Source organism: Mchenga conophoros, linkage group LG1 (assembly GCF_057382185.1).
Source record: "Mchenga conophoros isolate Kocher_MC1m ecotype Shallow Benthic linkage group LG1, M_conophoros_male_GT1.1, whole genome shotgun sequence".
Taxonomy (NCBI): Eukaryota; Metazoa; Chordata; class Actinopteri; order Cichliformes; family Cichlidae; genus Mchenga; species Mchenga conophoros.
The window spans coordinates 17,201,309-17,223,678 of record NC_140526.1 but is presented as its reverse complement, the minus strand read 5'-3'; the positions used below and the strand labels follow the sequence as shown (position 1 = coordinate 17,223,678).

The 22,370-nt window shown below is 41.3% G+C and overlaps 1 protein-coding gene across 1 annotated transcript in view; it reads right to left on the bottom strand.

Moving 5' to 3' along the window:
• Window positions 1-22,370, bottom strand: part of elp4 (elongator acetyltransferase complex subunit 4) — a 54,796-nt gene that overhangs the window by 23,753 nt on the left and 8,673 nt on the right. The window contains exons 3-9 of the mRNA XM_085268065.1: window positions 20,949-21,070; window positions 19,645-19,779; window positions 18,097-18,233; window positions 15,326-15,410; window positions 12,433-12,621; window positions 9,129-9,237; window positions 6,782-6,888 (exon numbers count right to left, since the gene is read on the bottom strand). Of these exons, the coding sequence (XP_085124191.1) occupies window positions 6,782-6,888; window positions 9,129-9,237; window positions 12,433-12,621; window positions 15,326-15,410; window positions 18,097-18,233; window positions 19,645-19,779; window positions 20,949-21,070 (884 nt within the window). The remainder of the gene's footprint in view (window positions 1-6,781; window positions 6,889-9,128; window positions 9,238-12,432; window positions 12,622-15,325; window positions 15,411-18,096; window positions 18,234-19,644; window positions 19,780-20,948; window positions 21,071-22,370) is intronic.

Here is a 22,370-nt window from a genome sequence, read left to right as displayed (position 1 = left end):
GCATACACGTTATAGCCTTTTTGCCTTTCTCTAATGGGAGCTGAAGACAACTAGGGCTACTTTAATCAGGTCTGAGTCCAATGTGGCCAGTCTAGTCTGATGGGGGCTGAGTGGTCCATGGACCATGTTAAGGGTTCACTGCTCACTGATGAAACAGCTTCACTTCCAGGATGAGTTCAAGCAGACCACACTCTTACTCAATCTGGCAGGAGGAGCACATATGCCTTGTTTTGTTTTGCTTTAATACTGTCTGTTTGAAAGAAAAGTTTTGGCGTTTTGTTGATATGGTATGGAGGGCAGCACATTTGGCTGCCCCAAATATTCTCGCACTGAGCTTTGACTTGGCTACAACAAACACAACTGCTACTGCTTTTTCTCCCTAGGTGCTGGACAATGAAAAAAAATGCTCATTTGGACTGTTTTAACCAGTGTCTTTAGTGATTTTCTGAACCTTGACCTTGCTTGCACAAGCACATCTTTAATAGCTTGGCAGACCACATATAGCACTACAGGGAGTAACATTTCCACTCCCACACATAAAACTCTGCTGATTTGTTGTGGCATTAGTGGAGTGGATTTGGTTGTAGGTTTGTGCTTGTCTTAATTAACACATTTATCAAAGGTCGCTATTTAATAAATACATAAACTTGTGCAGACAACCTGAATCGCACGGATGTCAAGTGCACCCAAAAACAAACAACCCCCCACACCTCTTAAGAAAAAAAAAAACTTGCACATTTTTGCAATCCACACACACACAAGACTCAGCCACGGTATGAGCTAGGCTTTTCAAAGACACATGCACATTTTCAGAATAGATAAAAACTCTGCTAAATAATAGATAACAATCTGATGTATGTTGAGAATATTGTTCAGCTGAGGGGTGCGATGGCGTGCTACTGACTGGCCTGCACCAAATTGTCTCTCTTGTTTTCATACACGCACAAACCATAAGCACACCTCATTCCCAAATGCAACAGAGGTTGATGTGCACCAAGGGAGGAAGTATAAATAATTCAACTGAAATATTATTCCAAGGGTACCATTCCCATCTGATCGTGATTCCCAAGCCACATGTGGGAATCACAAGCAGGTGTATGGAGTTTTCAGTGTCATTAATAGGTTCAGGAAATCCTGTAAGCCCACTGTTTCAGATTTCTTTTCTTATCCGACGAACCGTCATTATGATCTGCTATTGGAAGTAAATATTAAATGACTGGGTTCAGCTCTTTCTCCATTTCTGTTCTTCTCAGCATTGGCTTTTCTCTGATCTTTAACACTGGGCATTATTGGAGACTTGGGGAGTCTTATATACGATTAGGCATCGAATACAAACAACCATATAAACAAATGTAAAAATAAGGCCCTGAAGCTTGTTCTCTGTCGAATTCATTATGTATTTTACAATTCTTTCTTTCCGTCCCTTTTAGACGGTTTGGTGCCTCTGAGGAAAAGCCCTCATTTTAATTAGACCTGACCTGAGAATCACTTAACTGCTCCTCTCCGCTCATGCCTTCCCCCTCCTCTCCAAGTCTTCGCTCTGTTCCTCACATAGGTCCATTAACACCCTTCCCTTGGCACCCACAGGCTTCAACGGGGGGCAGACGCAGGCGTTGTCTTAAAGACGTTTTGAGGACATGCCAAGAAACATTAACCTTCTCTATACACCTCCCTCGGACTCTTCAGTTTGTCTTCCCGTTCTTCTCAAGTCTTATTCTTTTCATCACTATCATTATCCTCTTAATATTATTTTCTGCTATCTTGTGGCTTTCCTCCAACACACGGAAAAGTTAATTACTCACGTTCATGTCATGTGGGATGGAAGGTTTTTGGACAACTTGAGAAGTTTTGGGAGAGAGGAGTTGGTAGTGTCAGAGGTAAATATATAATATAGTGTAAAAAAAAGTTCAAATATGGTAGACTCTGCATTTTTAATAGCATTTATATATGGAGATTTAAATAATAGAAAAATCTAATCAAAAACAGATTTAGAGCAGTTCTAACAAGCTTGAAAGTCAATATTTGGTATGACCACATCCATCAACGCAGCTGAATTCTCTTAGACAAGCTTTTTCTTTAAGTAGTCTTCAGGAATTGTTCTTCAGGCTTCTTGAAGGACATTCAAAACCTCCAACACCAGTGGCTGAAGGGCAGTCCCAAACATAACCGAGCCTCCACCATGTTTTACCATGTTTTACAAACAGCTGTCGACACTCCATGTTCTTCCTCTATCCTGAACTCCTTTACACATAATGACCACAGAAGTCTTTGCTGCATTTTTTGCCATTTCTCAAGGACACGACTTTCAGATACTGTTCGACTGCTGTAGATTTTTTAAATTTATTTTTTGGTCTGCTAGCTCTGTTGTTGTCCACTTGTCCAGTTTCCCAGATTTTTTAAAGGCACACTGCACACCATGCTGAGATATGTCATTTTCAGCTACTAGCTCTTAGAACTTCACCTTGTTGGTGAAAAAATATTATTTCATATGTGTCAAACGATTTTATCTTTGGAATTTTTTGTTGATTCAGCTAAAAAAAAATGGAAACAAATGAAATGTTGACAGGCAGCTAGTAACAATGTGACAAAAGATTCTATTTAAAATGAGTTCTTTGACAAGTTGTCTGTCATGTACGGACAAAACACTGTTTCATCCTTCTAATTCTAGTTAGGTTCCTTTTAGATGCTTGAATAAGTCATAGGTCAACATTAAGAGGCTGAATTAAAAGTATTTATGCTGAAAATAAGTGAAAAAGCAACCAAAGTCCAAAGAAAATCTGAAGCTATCATGTTTTTATTTAATTTAATAACTGTACAGTACTCTGTTTATACTAACCATTATCCTTAATGTAAATATGTAAGAAAAATTGTGTATGTTTCTGTTCTGTGTCCTGTTTGTTGTATATGTGTCTTTCTGGCTGCTGTTACAACCAAATTTCCCCTTGTGGGGCAATTAAAAGATTATTCTATTCTATTCTATTCTATTATCCTTCAAAGTAAATAGCAGAAATTAATATTAACTGTACCTTGATAGGTGACAGAAATGGTTAAGCCATTTCTAGTTGACCCTGAGGCTGGTTTGGACTGACACCTCAAAAAAGTGGTGTCATACAAATGAACCAGGATGTGCAATATTATTACACGTAAGAAACTGATGTAATCCCTATATTTTATATGACCTTTGTCGTCATGTGTCATCCTTTCTTCACCAGCTTCCTTTCACTGACTCCTTTCTCTTTATAATAATGCAAAATACTCTAAAAATATAACAGTTCTCAATGACATGAAACTTTTCCTATGTATACACTACACCGCCATAGCAAATGACTTGTCAGAGCAACAGACATCTCCGCATAGCATCTCTAATAGAGGACTAATTTGACATAAATCCTTGTCTTATGGCGTATTTGACCCCGTGACCTACCTCTGGCACCCCAGTACCCCACGGGCACACTGCCTGTCAGTTTAAAGGGTCAACCAAAGGTAAAGAGAATGTACTATCTACATTCTTCAGGGCTTCATCCTTAAAGCATCTTCCCTTGTGAAACCACTGACAGAAGCCTGTATTAGCTGAGTGGCTGGGAAAATTCTCACACACATTGCGTGTTTTCAGAAAGTGTCTAACAATTAAGGCGTGTCCGCATTTCCCAATACATATTAGCTTGTGCCATTGCATGAATGTCAATATCTGTATGTGTGTGAGAGCAAGTATTGTTTGTATATGTCTCTCTGAGTATGTGTTAATCTCTTAAACACCTAACACTCCTCTACCTGCTCAGACAGGGCCACGCGTTAATTCTGGCTTCAGGCGTCGTGGCTAATAACTGCTCATCAACCGCAGCTTGAACTCTGAGAAACATCATGAGCTATCGTGGTGACCTTAAAAAAAAGAACCAACAGAATACCGATTGAGGAATGGGGGAATTTATTTGCTAAAACCAAAACCCACCATTTAAAAAATAAAATCAAAACTAATAAATACAAGATCACTTTCTTATAAATAATCCCTGCACTCTGTGAGCTGGCAAACAAACACTTTCCGCATTCCAGAAATGTTAGGGGATATAAACATGAGTCAAACAGCAGTTAAGAAATTAGTTACCAGGACAAATCTATGTGTGGCTGGGGAGACATGCAGCTGCCTGACCGAGCTGGTGAGAAGGTAGCACTGTCAATCATCTGTCACTTTCCACCACCGCATCGCAAATTAATCCAGATAGATGATAAATAGAAAGCTGCTGCATTCAGTGCCTTTCATATATGGAAAATGAGTCAACAGTTGAAAAAGGTACATAGCAACATGGATCTGTTGAAGACTGAGCAGTAGAGAAAATGTTGTATTACGTGGCTCCAGGCAGAAGAGTTGTAGCATGAGTAAATGAGGTGATTAGCAGGGATGGTGTGGGCTGTCACACGTCAGACACCAGGCTTAAAATCCAGTCACCATCTTATGTGTCAATCAGCGGCCCACCGAGGCAGTTAACCAATAGGTCAAACACAGTATACACTGAGCAATGTATGTGTGAGATGCACACCAGTAGACATATATACCCATACTCTGCAACAGTGAAGGAAGAGCACGTGCATTCATACCTTTGTGACATTTCTAACTCAGATGATGTACAAATTAATGACAGCGAATCACAATGCCAGAGAACACAACACAAAGCACATAATAGGGCATTACAATGACTAATATGTGTTTTGGCTGATTTGATGCATGACTGGTGATACGATGTTCTCTGGAAAATTCCCTAACATATAGCAATGTCTCATAGGACTGTGACATTTTATATTAAGTACGATCTTGTGTCAACAAGTGCATCCATTTTACAATCCTTAAAAAAATCATAGGTGGATATTGCAGAAGTTTTAAGCATATGTTATAAAGACACCGATATGGAAACGATATATATAAATCTTATAAAGTTTGTATCTGTCTTGTGTGAAACTTATATGAAAAGCATACAAGAGTGAAAACAGATATAAGATCCCTTGAAAAATTATATAAATGAAACTTGTATGTTTTGGATACTTCCTAAAAGAATATATGAAAGTAATGAGAAAGTGGCCACTTTCATGAGTGAATCATATAAGCCTTATATGATTCACTATATTAAGTAAGCCAAATCTTATGTAAGTCTTTTATAAGTTTTTACTATTTCTTTTCCAAATGGGCAGCGCAAGAGTATGACTCCCACTCAGCAAAAAACTTCAATAAAGCTCCTTAAACAAGAAAGGCAGACAAAGCTTGGTCTTAACAATGTGCTGCTGGAATATATGACAGGGGATCCAGGCCCCACAGAGCTACTGGGATTCTCTAGGCCTCTGAACTCCTGGCCTGCCCAATACAGAGCCTAATTAAAAGACCATTTAGGATAACTACCTTGACTTTTACAAACATAATAAATCACTGGAGTGGTATGTTGGGGAAATCAGAGAAAGGAGGAGGGATTGGGTCAGACAGAAGAAAGGGTTGGAAGGGCAGTTAAGGCGGGCAAAAAAAATGAGAAAGGATTGACCATAAGATGGAGGGAAGTTTGGGGGTGGCACAGGCATTTCTCTCCTCCCCTACAAATCCTGGCTGAAACAATAGGAGTCACTAAGAGCCATGGACCAGAGGGTGTGATAAGGTAATGATAATGTAATGAGGACCAATCATGAGGCTGAGCTAAGAGGAGGGCCCCTTAATTTCTCTCTGGAATGGCAGCTCAGTGACAGACTGATTGCTCTGCCCGAGAGTGATCGTGCAAAAGAGAAAGAATATGATCAATCATACATCAAAATGAATGAAGAAAGAGGAAGCCCATACAATCACCTAGGTACACACAGTAAAATAAAATGCAATCCAAGAAAACATTTCCACTCTAAATTCTACATAATTTCTATTATTGATGGCACAGTGGTTGTTGGTATAGGTGGTGTATTGCACTTCATTACATCATTTTGCTCTCTTGTGTATATAATATACTGGATAAAATGTTAGAAACATTCACTAATACTCTAATTAATTTTAAGTCATACATGCAAATGCACTAATGGGTCTTTAGATGTCACACTGGAATTTCAAGCTATCTTACATATTAAGGTAATGTTGCTCCTTATTAGAGTAAGCACGTAATCTGAGAGCTTTTCTTTCTCTCTGCAAACCCTGTTTGTTGCTGTTGCCTCATTCTTGTGGCTGAAAAACAAAAGTACTGAGTGCTAAACTAATGCAGGGTCACATCCTTGGATCAGAGTCATGGCTGGTAACAAATTAATGCAATCCCAACATAAAAACATAGAAAACTACATAATTAACTGTCATAAGCAGCAGAAGCAGTATTGTGTATTTATGATTATAGATGGATTTTTCTCACTTTGTTGCCTCTTGGCATTACACTCAAATAACTGTGGTAGCAACAGAGTGTAATCAATAGCTTCTCCTTTGATTTTGTCACCCAATAGCAGACAAAAGTAAACAAAGGTTGGCAGAGATTCGCCTACGTGAGAGAGTTCTCATCTGCACGAAGCAAATGTAATCTTTCTTAATAAATAATTACTTTGTATCGAAATCGCTTTTGGTTTTAGGTTAATGGCTACAAGGCAAGTTACAATTAAAATAGACCAGGGAGGTAAAATCAGAGCAACTAAAAAATTCAAACATTTTTAAAAAAAGAAAGAAAAACAAAAAAAATCTGATGAGATATCACATTATACAGGGTTTAACGGGTGTAACCCTTGGAATACCGTCTTTTTAATGAATAGATCCTGGTTACGCTGAGTACCTTTGACAACATACCTCAATACTGAACTGTTTTCTCTTGAGCTTAAAAGCCAGGTCCTTGTGGTCAGGGAGTTGGCTCGCCAGACAGTTCAGGTAAGGTACTTGGCGTACGTGTAGCAGGCCTGTGAAAGGAAGAGGGAGCAGATTAAACCTGAAATACCACACAAAGTAAGAGCTTCCTTTACTTCTTCCTGCCTTACTACTTCATTTATTACAGAGCATGTGTATTTTATTTGACTGTGCCAACAGAAAACCCCATCATGTTTCTCACACGTGCCATTTTTTATATAAACATAAAATAAGTGACAGAATTTTACAGATTTACTGAGTTACTACCAACTAGCAAGAAATTAACCTTCATTATTAAGCTCAATACCCCTATTTTGGAAGAATGCTGTTCCCCTGCACCTTTCAAGGTAACATTTTAGTATGTAGGCAGTAGCTGTATGAGAAGAGCTAATAAAAAATTGCTAGTGACCCCACGTTGACCTCAGCAAAAACTAATATTAAGTTTGATAAATCCATTCATAAATGCAAGTCTTCATGTCTTTACAGTATTTTAGTAACAGATTATATTTTTGAATGTTTCAAAGTTTTGCAATGGCTTTCAAATGTCTAACTGATCATTATAAGGTGAAGGATTTTTTAAAGTTTGGGGGTTTGTTTTGAAAATTTGCATCTGTACAAGAGGATTAAATTTAAGGCACAAATTAATTGTAAAATTACTAACAACTAAATCTGCAATAGAATATACTGAGTAAATGTCATTGGCAGACTGAAATGAAGAAGTATTTTGTTCACATATCTGCATGTTAGACTTTTCCTATGATTTGGAGTATGAGCGAATGAAAATTTGCCAACTTACACTGGGACATACTAGAACAATAAGGACACAAGACAAAAACGCAAGCTACGGATTCTTACAAAGTTTTGGTGGATTTTTTCCCCCCCACTCTTAGTCCTCAATTAATTCACCCCAGTTTTCTTAAAACTGGTTACATACTGTAAAAGTAGGGAGGTATAAATAAGTGTGAGAGAGAAAAGGAGTGATCGAGGGAGTAATGGAGAAAGGAAGACAGACATAAAAAGTGGGGGATGGTGGGTTCTCTCCTCTGTGCACTTGGGTGATTTCCCCTTGCCTGATTTGCAGTGACAGGCTTCCCAGCATGCTTTGAGCAGCCCTCAACTGCTGCCGCAAACACGCACGCGCCTCCGCACGCACACTCTCACACTCGTACCAGATGCGTTTGCACTCATGAGCACACATCAAAACAATTGTACACGTAAATGTATTTCATAACCCAACCAGAGATTCTCTGGCTGGTTGAACAGGGCAAACATATATTTGAACAAGGTGTGCAAACAATATTAACTGCAAATTAAAAAGAACGTTCTGTTTTGTTTTTGCAAAACAAAATTATTGAAAAAAATTATACATCCTCACACTCATGTTGCATGAGCTGAAAAGCCACCTGCCCTCACAATGCAGAGGAATGTGATCACTGCTGGGATGTGTGATCTAAATAAAACATGCTGTTGGATGAAAACAAAATCTGCCATTGAATGTTTTCAATCTCATCCCTTCATCTGTCACAACTAGGGCCGTCTAACACGAGGGGGGGTGGAGGGGGGGGTGAGAGGAAAAGCGCAAGAGCGAGTGGGAGAGTTCGAGAGGCACTGCTAAAAATACCCAACTCGCTTAAACTGACCTTTATGCGTGGAGGGTGTGATAGAGTGACAGAAAAGAGGAAAACATGCCGGAGAAAGAAGGAAAGATGAAACTGTACAGAAAAAGTGATGGTGAGGATGAGGAACGCAAACACGGTGCCTGCCCTCCCTTCGTGTTTCCTTATTTCTTTCTCTCCAAGTGTCCCTTACCAGTGTCCTTTCCCCTACTGAAAGCCTTGCCCTCCATTTATTAGCAGAGCATGCTGGCCACGGAGACATTGACCGAGGGATAGAGCGATAGAGGCAGAGAGGAAGAGAGAGTGATGGTGAGAATATCGATTCCCCAGTGTTGGTCTGCTCTGCTCCAGAGCCTCAGGGGTATGGGACTGGGGATGAGAGTGGGCGAGGCAAGAGGGAGAGAGGCTCTGCTGGAGGGGGGAGGCAGGGATGGAGGGTGGGGGCAGTGGGTGCGAGGGAGAGGGGGTACAGCGTGGCAGCTGAATCCCCCCCGGCCTGTCTACTGAGGAGCACGTCTGATTGAGCAGCAGCACACTAACGCGCACTGACAGTCTGGCCTGCAAGGGGGCTGCCCTGCCTCCATCCACAGCCCAGCCTCAGCCTTAATGCACTGCCTGTATGTATGTGTGTGTATTTGATGGAAAAGAGACAGAAAGATAAGCGTGTGTGTTCTTACCATGGTAGTCTTTGTAGAGAGGGTTGGTCTCTCTCTCAGAGCCTTTGAATGATTCTAAGGCTATGGCATTGTCACATAGCCTGGTAATGTTGCCCATTAGAGCCCGGTCCTGTAGGACAGAAACAGACCAAGATTGAGGGAGGGAGGGAGGGAGGGGGAAAGAGACACAGAACATTAACAGGTAATTAAAAGCCTCCTGACGGGCCATCAGAGTTTCAATTAAATTAGGTCATCATTTCCTGTGACCAGGTCATTTCTGCCCATGGCTTATGTGAATGTGATGAGGGATAGAAGGGAAAGTAGTGATGGGGCAAACAAATGGAGATAAACCTTACGTCATAGATTTGAAAAAAAGAGAGAAAGAAAAGCATGGGAAAATGTGCCACACTGTAAATATTTCATTTCATCAAATGTTTCACGAAAAAGCTTATAGCTGGATAGCTGGTGCACAAACTTAAACCTGCACCCAGCAGGGGAGGACTGGGGAGAAGTTTGAAAAGTAACATAGGCTTGGAGTGGATAGCTCCCCCTACTGGTTTGCTCAGTGACTTGACAATAAAGTGGACAAATTAGGGCTGAATACAGTAGAGTGAAAGAGTGAAAGGGAGGAAGAGAGAGGGACATTGGGACATAGGGGGAGAGGGAGTCCTGCATTATTAATCCCTTTGCCTCCTGAATCATTCACATCCTTCTCTCTGTGTTGGCTGCCACCGCCTAATGCAGTTTTCATGCCTTCATGTCTTTTCCCCACTCTTTCTTCTTCCTTTTCATTTTTGTCCTACTTTTAAAGTATGCATATCCTACCAGTCAGTACCACCAGCACTTACAGAGAATCTGAAGTCACTCGTGCAGCAATTACAGCCAATTCGAGAGTTTCGATAAGCATTATTCAACACATTATTAAAAACACTAATGGCACAATATGACTCAGTATCTGAGCAATAGCCCATGAAAAACTTTATCTGTACAAATCTGTTTAGAGGATTATAACTCTTCTGTGTGCACATAAATAGATAGATTAGATTCCTTATCAAGGAGTGATTTGTTTCAAACTTTCCACATAAAGCAGCTCAGTTTAATAGCAACAGGGCAGAATGAGGTCGGTAAGACACGCACATGCGCCTCAGCTTCTTGAGTTTTTAAAGCAATAAAAGAAATGCTCCCCTCTGCTGAATATAATTCTTTATATGTTATTTATAATTAATAAAGGGCTGTAACAAGACTCGTTTGAGTCTTGTAATTAAACTCTATGCTACCTCAATAAATTCAGATTAGGTCAGTGCAAATCCCCTGAAACCCTCAGCTTCAGCGGATGACCACTGTCTGACAGGTCACAGAGAGGGCCCAATGTTCACCTCATGCTGCAACATTACAGCTATTGTTGTTTTCATTTGGCTGTTTGACTCAATGGCATACAACTAATGCCACTGGGTATACATGTCATCAAGTAAACAATCTTATTAATATGATCCCAACTCAGTCTGAGTGAGTTAAAGATGACTTTCTGATGATCAAAAGTTGAACAAAATGAAAATATGAAATATTCTCTTGAAGATATGCAAAGAAATAAAGTCAGTAACAGGAGTTATTTTACAATTGAAAAAACTGCTCTGCTCTTCGGAATTACAAGAATAGGCAAGTGCTATAGTCATAGGTAAGACTGCAGCTTATATAAATGGTGTAGAGGCTATGTGGACATCTTTCTGGACGAGCTGCAATATTTACGTCAATCAGGACAACGCGTTAGTCTGAGCACCAGGTGAGTATAGATGAGAGTATAGATGCATTATGGGGAAGACTGTGAACTTTACATTTGTGTGTGGGATGGGTGTGGTAGCAGGACCAAGTAAGATTGAGGGGAACCGGGCTAAGACGAGCTTAATTAATATTTCAGATGGATTGTAGCACTGGGCTGCTGTGAGTAGGCTTTCAGTGAGTTGTTCAGCTTCCCAAGCTGCTCAATAATGCATTGAGTATTGTAGGCTAGCAGCAGTGGGCTAGCTGGCCAAGACAATAGAGCCTTGGCCAGGTAGCCCATTGCTACTAGTCTAGACAGTTTTCCAAAGGCCATACCTTCTCCATTATAACTATTTAAGAAATGCTCTGGCACAAAGAAACTCTTCTACCATGTCAAACTAATTTCTGTTATCAGTTTGAAATGAGTAGGTTTTACACACCACTGCCTTCAAATGATTAATCACTTTACTGAGTGAATGAAATTCACATTAATTGTATAACTAAATTATATAACTAATAATAAGGTCACATAGCCCTAATTACCTCTATGTTGGCTTAGTTACTGAACACCTGATTCAGTCCAAAATCTCCTCTCCTGTTCTTCCCCAACTCATTCACTTCTCTCCCCAGGGTGGAGGAGGGGGAGGGGACAGATTAAGGGTTTGGAAGCTTGGCCAGAGTGGGACAGGGGGACCGCTCCCACCACAGCTGACATCTGCTAGTTAGCCACTCTACCTTTTTTTGACTAGGCCAAGGCCGCTGTGCAGTGAGCACATATAGGCCTGGAGCCAGAGCAAGTTATGACAACACAGCTGTTCTGTAAGTTACTGACCTATATCTCTGTATAAAAGGCTCAGAAATAACAGTGTTTTCATGCTCATGTGATTGAGTGAGTGAGTAAGAAAGTAGGGTGTTACAGTAAAAGAGTGGGCAGGTTGAAACATTTTGGCAGAAAGTCTCAGATGGCTTTTCTGGTGAGTGTGCTTCTGTGGTTGACTGTCTGGGGGAGGGCTGTGGTTTGCCATATGCCTCAGCAGATGACTCCATCTTCACACTGAGAGGCCAGACTGGACACAGGCGCATGCACGTGGACTCCCCCCAATTGCCTAACCACACCACCCACCTCCTCCCAAGATTTACACTTACAACTCGCAACTGCAAGGACTAATATTAGTAAGATAATAAAATACATACACAGGCTCACACTCTGCTTAAAACTCTAATTTTAAAAACAGCACCATAAACCCCCTCACAGATTCAAAGGCCTTTAAAATAAGTATGCAACTGACTGTGTTTGCTGCAAAAGCATGGCTTCCAGGAAGTGGCCTGAGTAATACCAAGGTGACACTGAACTACAGGGTCAGGAGGATGACACAGTACAAAAGACTTCATACTATGCACTCTACTAATAAAAAAGACATAATCAAATCAAGTTTAGAACATCCCACTGGAGGAAAGAGACACAAGAATAAATGTTTTTGCACGTCATAAAACTACCGACAAACCTCTTTCAAAAAGAGATTCTCAACTATGTTTAACTGTTTACACGTGTCAACCAGTGTTTTACCTGAATAAGATGAGAAGGAACAGTAACTACTGCAACTGACAGTGATGACCTCAGTAAGGCACGCAGTCCATAAAGGAAGGTAGTCAAGGCGTGGTTATGCATGGGGTCGTCGTGGCAACTTAGGTCATCATTCCACAAAGCTGACCCAAGAGAGTGAAGACCAACACGCAAGATATTACGAGACATGGACTATAAGATAAAACAAAAACAAAAGAGAAAAAAAACAGTGTCAGAAACACAGAAAATATTCAAGAAAGAGTCATGCAAATGTGTTTTATTTTACAGTACAGTCGAATGCAATAACACTGCTTCTGAACATTATCTGAGAACCGCTTTTAAATGATTTCAGTAAGCTGCTGTGGTCTTGGGTAGTATTCCCAAACTTTGGAAGAGAGAGAATGGACAGTCTGCTTACCAGCACAGACAATCCGAACACAGTGCCCAAACGTGACTGGACACAACTGCCCAATCACAGAAGCCATCTGACACACGCACAATGGACCTGTCAGACAGGCTTCCAATATGGCCGCCACCCAGAAACTCCAGCACATTCTTGGCACCACAGCGATGCGCTGCAGCCAAGGGGGCCTGGGTAAGGGTGGAGTGCCTTCCCTTGAAACCCCCCCACCTCACTACAAGAGATCAACGGTAACCCACTCTCATGGGCAAAGAAAAAAAGTGGCCAAACAGTGGTGGGATATATATATCACTGAAACTGAAAGAATGGAGGAGCCTGTCCAAAGTGTGAGAGTTTTTTAGCCTTTAGTACAATTGCCTTTTATTTGGGGTTTCGTAAGGATGGCTCCTAATTACTGAGGTGAGAGCCAAAAGTGATTAACAAAGTCTTGGCCTAAAATCTGCTCACTTTTTGCTTTTGTCCCTCTTCTTTATCCCTCCCCCTCTATTTTCTCAACCCTCCCGAAATCTCCTCTGCCCCACTCCCTCCTGCTTCCTCTCCCGACAACATGACCTAAGCTTCATTTGGGTCTGGAGCAGAATCACAGGGATCTTAGAAAAATAAACCCCATTGTTTCTGGGAGATTTTTTTACAGTCAACTCATGTTGACTCATGTTATTCACCACCAGTGCTTCATTTCTATACCTTACTATGCTTAAATATGAGTTTTATGTGCGCTTCCCTTAAGTCACTTTCTTTGTTGAGCAGTCTCTTCAATCACGGGTTTTGTGGGACACAGAATTAGAAATTTATTTCTGATCCAGGAGATTTTTTTTTCTCTTCTTTCTCTTTTTAAGTGCCCTTTCTCACTATCCCTCAGTCATGTCTGTCCCGTCTGTAACAACTGAAAATAAAATAAATAATAACAACAAAGGTTGATCAAATGGACCAATACAGCAAGGCCGTGATGATCCATTTGGCAAAGTAAATCCATTGGGTATCCTTGTTGGTCTTCAGACAACAATTCTGACGGCTAAAGAACCAAATGGGACAGGCAAAAAAAAAGAAAAAAAAGAAGAAATTTATTTCTATGTGCAGCCCAGCAGGGGGGAGCTGTGGTAACATCAGTGTTGCTGTGGCAACATTAGCAAGGGAGGCCAAACTTAACTCCTATAGTTAAGCCTATAGAAAAATCAGGGAACAATGCCAATAAGGTCCAGCCAGAAGCCAGCCATATAGACTACAACAAGCCTGGAACCCCGACCTAATCAGCCAGTGTTTGTGGAGGCTCACACAACTCAACGGAATCCACCAAAAACATGCACAGGGAGATTAATCAACATTGTAATCTGTTATTTACAATTTATATTAAACCATCACAATATGAGCAGTCTCCCAAAAGCAGATAAACGAATCAACATAAAGATGCATACACACTATCATCCATACTGGCCTTTTTTCTGTGTGTGCCCATGTCGCCCTGTGCTAGTCTGCATTCCTGGACTGTGCCAACAGCACATCGGGCGGCCACACTGCTTTAATGATGTCAGCAGTTAATCTGGTGTGTGATTGACAGCGCTTGGGGAGGGAAAGTGGGGGGTAGGGGAGGTAAATCTTGTGCGTGAGTGACAGGGGGGGAGAGGTGGCTCCAGGTGACAAGCAGAGGGGTCACAGAATGTAGGTGAATAAGGCGCGCACATATGTGTGTGTTCATACATGCACATGCACGCACTGGATCACAAATAATAGAGTTTACATGCTTTTGTGTATGAACACTACTTATTAAGTATTGTTTTAAATTAACAGTAGGACATTTAATAAACAAGTATGGAAAGTGAGGTAGATAAGGCCACAAATGCTTCTGGCACTCTGAAGAGAACCGGTGATTATTCCGAAGATTTATGTCAAAGATAAGACACACAGCTGGGAACACACAGGTGAGGTCAACCTGAGCAGGTGAGAAAGAGGTAAACAGGCTCAAGTAGTGGTTGGGGGTCACAGATGCAGATCTAGTATCTCCCTCTGTGCTACTCCAGTGCTTGTAACAAACATTTATATGAACAATAGCTTGTAATTAAAAGTGAGCTTAAGACGTGGTATTTGTAACCTGGTACAGTTTCAGAGTTCAGCATCGTTGCCATACACTTACCATAAACAATAATGCACACGAAACATGGTTTAGGTTATATCACAGAGATTTGGATCACCCAGCACTGATAAGTGTTTCTTTGAACATTTTAAAGGCTGCAACTGGTTGAATGGGCAGAAAGGAGCAAATTTAAAACTGAAGGATCACCTGAAGTGGATCATATTTTTATTCGATTGTTTTGTTTACAGTTTTAGCCAAAAAAGTAAACCCATAGAGTTACATCTTTCTATGTGTATTAGATGTTTTTGTTGAAGGGACGGGCTGCAATAATTGAAAATACAAACTGTAATTGCAAAATCATCCATTTCCAGACTCTCAAATGAAACAGATATAATACTGGTTCTTACCATGGGGGTAGACAAATCAAAGCCTTCTCTGTGTATGACCTCTTGAAGGGACTTCAGCAATGCAGAGTAAGACTCAATCATGCGACTGGAGAGAGCACAGGGTAGGGCAGAAAGAATGGGAACAGTGAAGCAGACACCCAGAAAGAGAACACAAAAGGGTTATTTAATATATGTAAATTGTCACTGAGACTATTTTGATAAAACTGGGCCAAGCCTATCACCGCAGTAGTTTAATCGTCTATGACTGCAGCATGTTCTTCCTGACTGTGCTTTTCTGTAGCCACTGAAGCAGACAGATGATCCATATCAAGAGATCCAATTAATTTATTTGGTTGATTAAATTACAACATGACTGGTTCTCTGTCAGCTCCCTGAGGATCTGATTGTGCCGAGACAGACAGATAGACAGATGAGACGCGCATATGCACAAACATACGCACAGCAAAGATGATACGTGAGAAGGACAGGAGAATTAATGGGTTGATATCTAAAATTAACAGGGAACAGCATTTTGGGTTTAATCAGGGGTAAGATGTGCACCACTGCCAAAGGGCATACAGTGTTATCAGAGCAACATTTAGCAACAATCAAGGGACTTCCGTGTGTCTATAGGATGGCCGACAGGAATGTTAACCCCATCTTTTTACACAAGACCCTCCACTTAAGAACGCCCCACCATTGTAATGACCACTCTGTGGTAACTCACACTGGGCTGCTATGTCAGTTGTCAATTCGACCTGCAGGCTACAAAAGCTGATACACATAGATTGGTCACACGCCAATAGCCATGTATAAAGAACAGTAATACACACTCGTGTTGATTACACTTGGCCAAGTATATCCATGTACTCTATTTCAGTTATTCAACACAACAATGGTGCCTCCTGACCCCGCTGTGGCTAATGATAGAGCTGGCTTGGTGAAAGAGGGACACCTACCCTCCACGGCCTCTCTGCCCATGCCCCAGCTCTGAGGTAGGGGGCTGGGATGGTGTGACATGTAGTTGAGGAGGTTGCTACTGGTTGGCAGCCATTGTGAGAGGCAGCATTGTGTTTTAGCTACCCCTACTGAGCAGCCCTCATTCAGGTACCAAAAAGGTCTAGGTGCTTAGCTACAGGGGCTAGTGCGTCAGCTAATTAGGATCATGCACAGGGAAGCTTCTTTATCTCAGCGTTCCTATTTCAGCAAGGGAAGAAAAGAGGAGAGAACGGGGATGCTTGGTCTTAAACAACAGGATCTGTATCACCTAGAGAGCAATTTGTGCCAATTATGCCTTCAAGTGAAACGAAGCAATTTAACAGCTAGGGTATCAACATGGGGCTTTGGACACGTGCAAGGGGGAGTAGCCTGCTTAGGAGTTTGTGTGGTACATGTGCGTGTGCAATGCACTGTGTATGTGAGCACATGCATGTGTGTTAATACCGGGGCGGGCTTGGGGCACAATGCTGCAGTGCAGGTGTAGTTTCCCGCTGTCAAAATGCCTGTGAGATCTATAACCCATTCAGACACTACAACAGCACCACTATGTCAGGCTTACTCAGATTCATCAGTGGACAAGATTTTTTTTTCTTTTATGTTTTTCCATTAGGCAATGTTGAGTTATAACAGCTAGTGGTGTCCACTTTACCATCCACACTTTTGAAAGTGAATGTTAACAAAATTCAGTGTATTGGGACAGTTGCTCTGCTAAAGAGTCTGTTTGCTGACATAAAAGAAGAGTGATACCATAAAGCCTCCTCCACATCCTCTGTGCTCCAGATTGCTATATTTACCCTGTGTGTGTGTGAGTGTGCCTTCGTGTGCACTTGTGTGTTCAGCAACACTCTTTGAGTAAAGAGCCTGCATGACCTCTGAACCCTAAGTACACTCAATGCAGGAGAAATCAAACAGACGCTGAGCAAACAAGGCCCTTATTTGAATAGACATACGCAACCTTTCCAAGAGCCTGAATGACTTGGGCCAGTGGCACGCTGCTCAGAACAGAAGACAAACCAGCCAGATTTTAATGAATTTGCATCAGTATATTTTTGAAAGTGGACATTTGACTCAAAAGTACAAAACAATGTGGATACTTTTGAGCAGGTATGTAAAAAGCACAAAAAAGCGATTTCAGCCTTACAGATATGACATTTTCGTATTTTGAAGAAAATCAATGAAAAGCATAAACTATTAATGCAAAATTTAGCAAGATGCATGCTTGCTTTGCTGCTATAACTAATGAAAACACATAAACTTGACTGATTTGGGGAATAACAGAAAATTAGGAAATATAATAATCATGTTTCATATAATTAATTCAATAGCAGTGGATCCTAGACTCAAAAAGGGACATATACATGATAAATTATGTTTTGTAAGCCATTAAAAAATATACTGTGTAAAATTATAGACATTAAAAAATGTAATCAAGAAAAGAGAATATAATGATTATTAATCAAATAACAAGGAAAGCAATTATACCTTGCAAGCCTAAAGTTTAATAATTTCCTACAAATCTTAACCAAAGGGAGAAACCTCAGTCCTCTCATACTCTCTTCTTTAATTCATGTGACAGTTACAATACAGTAATGTTACCTTAAAATGATGTTGGTCTGTTTGCATTGTACCTGTATTCTGTGAAAAATGCCATGTTTGCTTACCTGTGTTCTGTGGATGATGTCTTATTTGTATAACTGTGTTTTGTGGGTGGTGTCGTGCTTGTGTGCCTTTGTTCTGTGGATCGTGTCTCATTGGTTTCCATGTGTTCTGTTGATAGTGTCTTGTCCTTTTACCTGTTTGTTGTTGATGACTGGGTGGGATGTTCTGGAAGGTAGAAGCGGTGGCACTTGGCTGCCTGGCGAATTTCTGGCTCCATTGTCTTGGAAACATCATAGTAATGCCCAAATCGGGAAGAAGAGGCCAGGGCACTCTGAAAAGGTCAAAGGGTCAATTTTTGGAAAGTGAAACAATAAAAAATCTAACCCAATTAATTTAAAAACCACTTTCAATAAAATCGGACACCTCTACCTGCTTTGAACTTTTTTAAATAATTGGTGTGTATTTAATGTTTTTCAAATAAGAATAGAACAGTTCACAAGAAAAAAAAACTTATTTGTTTTCCTAATTTGTAAAGAGTTTGTTTTTCCGCTCCATGGTAAAGCAATTGCATTGTTTATGGGTCATTCCTCCACATTCCTACAGCAGAGAAGTTAAATAACCACTATGACCACACTCTTAATCATTTCTTCACATAAATGTCCACTTCTGGCTGTGAAAGCAAACGCATCACGGACGCAGGGAAGGCGGATGTTTTCCTGCAGCTGAAAGAGAGAGTTTTAGCTCTTCTCTCTGAGTGAAACCAGGGATTCTATTGTTAAAGGGGCCCTTAATCTACTCCTAATCTGGATTAGGGCCCCCGGTGTGTCCCTCTCCTGGCGGGACGAGGGGGTCAGGAGGGCAGGGGGGTCAGGAGCTCATCTTCTCTTTGTGAGCTAGGCAACCCGCTTAGCGTTCCATCCCCGCCCTGACGGCCTCACCTTTGATCTGATGTCTTCATCGGGAGAGCAACTCAGTGGGCTATGCCAGGAGAGGTGTGTGTAAGGGGAAAGTAAGCGTTGACTCTGCGGGTGAATTTGGGATGCAAATCCTCTGGTTGGGCTTACTAGTGGTTTGTAAAGACGATTTTATAGGGGAAGGGGGAGAGGTGAGGAAAGGACACAGATATAAAGAAGTTTCCAGGGAGAGAGAAAGAAGGAGAGGATCCCCAGGGACACACTGTGTGCTGTTAATCCACATAGCGATATGGATTATAGAGCAACGGGGGTAGACTGCAGAGAAGTAGAAGGGGAGGGTCACCTCTCCTCAAAGCGGAAGAAAGAGTGTAGGGCTGCCGACCCTAGCAGGGGGAAAGGCAGGGATTTGGGGAAAGACAGAGGCGCAGGTCTGGGTCATAGGGTTGAGCGAGCAGACATGTCAATGCACAGGCTGCAAAGTACTCTTGTTTCCCAGGCTAAGCAGGGGTGCAGGCGTGTGTATATGTGTGTATATGCAAGTTGGGGACCAGTGAAAAGCCTACCTATTGCCAGTTAAGTGTGAGTAATCTGGCCCAGCTCTGAAAGGAGAGGCTGAGGCCTCATTCACCCCACAAAGGAGTTTAGAAGCTGATAGATTTAGTGGTTGAGACAATTGCCAAACCACTAAAGACCAGAGTGCCAGTGCAATCCATTGGCAAATCATCATTAACAGAGACACATTTTGAACTTTTAAAAATTAAAAAAAGATTACCTTTACTCCAACACAATAGGAGACATTATATATAATGTATATATCAATCTGACTACCTGCACTTTAGGTAGATTCTGATAGCGCCAGGCAATCTTCATAGCATCCAAATTGTCCTGGGGTTCACAAGACAGCCTGGGCTGTTCCACAGGCTTGTGAATGGCCACATCGTCCAAGATGGGAGCAGGGAGTTCCTGTTCAAAACAGTACATTACACTTCATGTAACTGGTATAAGGGTTAGTTATTTCTATTGGTATGGAAATTTTGAGTAGAATATGGGGACTATGGAAAGTCCCAGTGTAAGAAGAACCTGGGCATCAGTTTATTATGATAAAAAATTTTTTTTAAATCCATATAAAAGAATTAAAATAAACAGATACCTGTCATTATTACCAGTGGTGGGTCAAAAACTAGATCCTGAATGATTTAGCATCATAAGTGCCAATGAGTTTCTAATAACATGGTTTTTATATAATCATGTGTATTACATTACAAAAAAATAATAATCTAAAGACTGACTCATTGCAGAATTTAATCTCAGTTTCTAAGGCTTAACATAAATACAATGTGGAAAGAGATCCTGAAAAGAGACTCAAAACTAAATCTCTCTAGTTAAGTAACAACAATACTACAGTGCATCACAACTTCATTTCTCCTTCTAAGCACTTAACTGCATCTTATGGTAATCCATAAAGAGGAACCTTAACATCAGAAAACTAGAATACTGCAAATGTAGCTGTGAAAACACTAAATGATGTGATATATTCCCATTGGGAGCCCCCCTCTCTTAATAAGTCTTTGATATGTAAAGAGAGGGTGACGCCATGACCCCTCCCACTATCAATCAGTGGGAGAGAGGCCCCCCTCCCTTATGCGGGGTGGCAATCAGCTTCTGGGGCTATGGTGCTCCTCACAAAGTGATACGTCGGGAAACATTTCAACAATGCTATAACCAGGCCACCCTCGACCTCCCAGATACCCCCATTGACCCTGACACATGTTAGCAAAAGCTGTGTGCCTGCACTGTAAAGCAGGTGGGGGTTTATATTATGAGCACAAAAAAATCTATCATATCTGTGTGTGTGTGTGTGTATATATATATATATATATATATATATATATATATATATATATATATATATATATATATATATATGAATTATACAAACATCCACAAGTACTTTCCAACATTCAAACAAAGTTCTTTTTGTTTGACAGTTGTACGGGAAAATGTTAAAGCAGACATAACAACACAAAGCCACCTTGGCGTCAAAACTCGCAGCTTAGAAAAATAAATCATCCTCTGCAGTACCTCAGTTTCATTTCAAGTTGTTACAGAATGGCTGACACCTCCCCTCATACCTGTAAGATGTCATCAGGGTTATCTTGAGCTGATGCAACAAAAAGTTCATGCCGACACACCACTCCTTCTGCCAGGAAGTACTTGAGGATCATGCGAGAGTAGCTATCAAATCGGTCCTCCTCTAAAAAGAAATATTGATAAAACAAAGACAACAATAATTAGAATTTGATAATAAGTGGAAAAAATCTCTGTTTAATGCCAAACTGTTTAATGCCAAACATTGTTGATATTCTTTCCTTCTTCAACATTCATTCACACATCACAGATCCAGCAGTTCATGACCACATCACAACTGCAAACTGTAATTGATGTAAGGAGCACATTCTGGTTACCTTAGGAGGGACATGAAGTGGCAATCGACATGTCACAGGGACATGTAGTGTGATCTGACTATCAAAGTGGAGATGACATCTTCACCTTTCTTGTTAGGGTCTTAAAACAGTATTTCTATCATTTCGCCACACAGCAGTGGAGGTGAGACAAAGACACCTGCCTTAAGCATTCACCTGGACCCTCCCACTAAATGGAAAGGTACTACAAGTGACAAGAGAAGGCAGAAGTAGGATAAGGTAGGAGCTTCTCTCAAAATGCTTCCTGACACAGGTTCACATGAATCTCTCAGATTTTTGTGTGCATTCAAGTGGCAATGGCATCCTTTCACTATCATTCTCACATCATTTCCATCAGGTGTAGTTAACAGTGTAAAAAGTTGTGCACAGTGGGCAGATCTCTGCTCTGAGGGGTGACATTAGAGCCACATTAGAGGAGGCATTAAATGGACCGGCACATAATTCTAAACAGCAAACACACTTTCCCAAAAGTAGTCTTTGTTCTTGCGTACAAAGCAGCCACCCGTCCATTCCTCACCCCAAACCAGCAGAAAAACCTGCATCATCAATATGAAACCCTACAGAGCAGGGCCCAGAACCCTTCACAGCATGCTATTGCTGCTTCCTGTCACAATCACCATTTTGTAAAGATTTCATAGGCCTCTCTTCACAATGACAACCAGTGGGCACAAGGACAAAGGCAGCAGTGACAGTTGAAGGTAATGGGCATACAGCTGACAGCTTGGGAATGACATCCTGAGGTGTCATCCTCGAACATCCGGAGAATTCCCTTCTCCTCCCACGTTCCTGGTCCAGGTCCTCACCTACGGACTCAGGATGGCTAAGGAAATTCCATGGCTCTTCAATTTGTTGTCGGTGGGGCTCCCTGTTCTCTTATTGATGGGTTTCTAGGTCAGCAGGCCTTTGTGGCTTTCAGCAGGCCCCACAAAGACTCCCAGATGGGCCCTCTCAAGATGGGGCCTATTGTAGTTGTGTTTCTATGGGAGCCTTACAAATGGAACCTCCAGGAGTCATTAGGCAGTTGAGGCGGGGGGTATGAGGAGGAGGCGGGAGGTGGCAGGGTATAGGAGC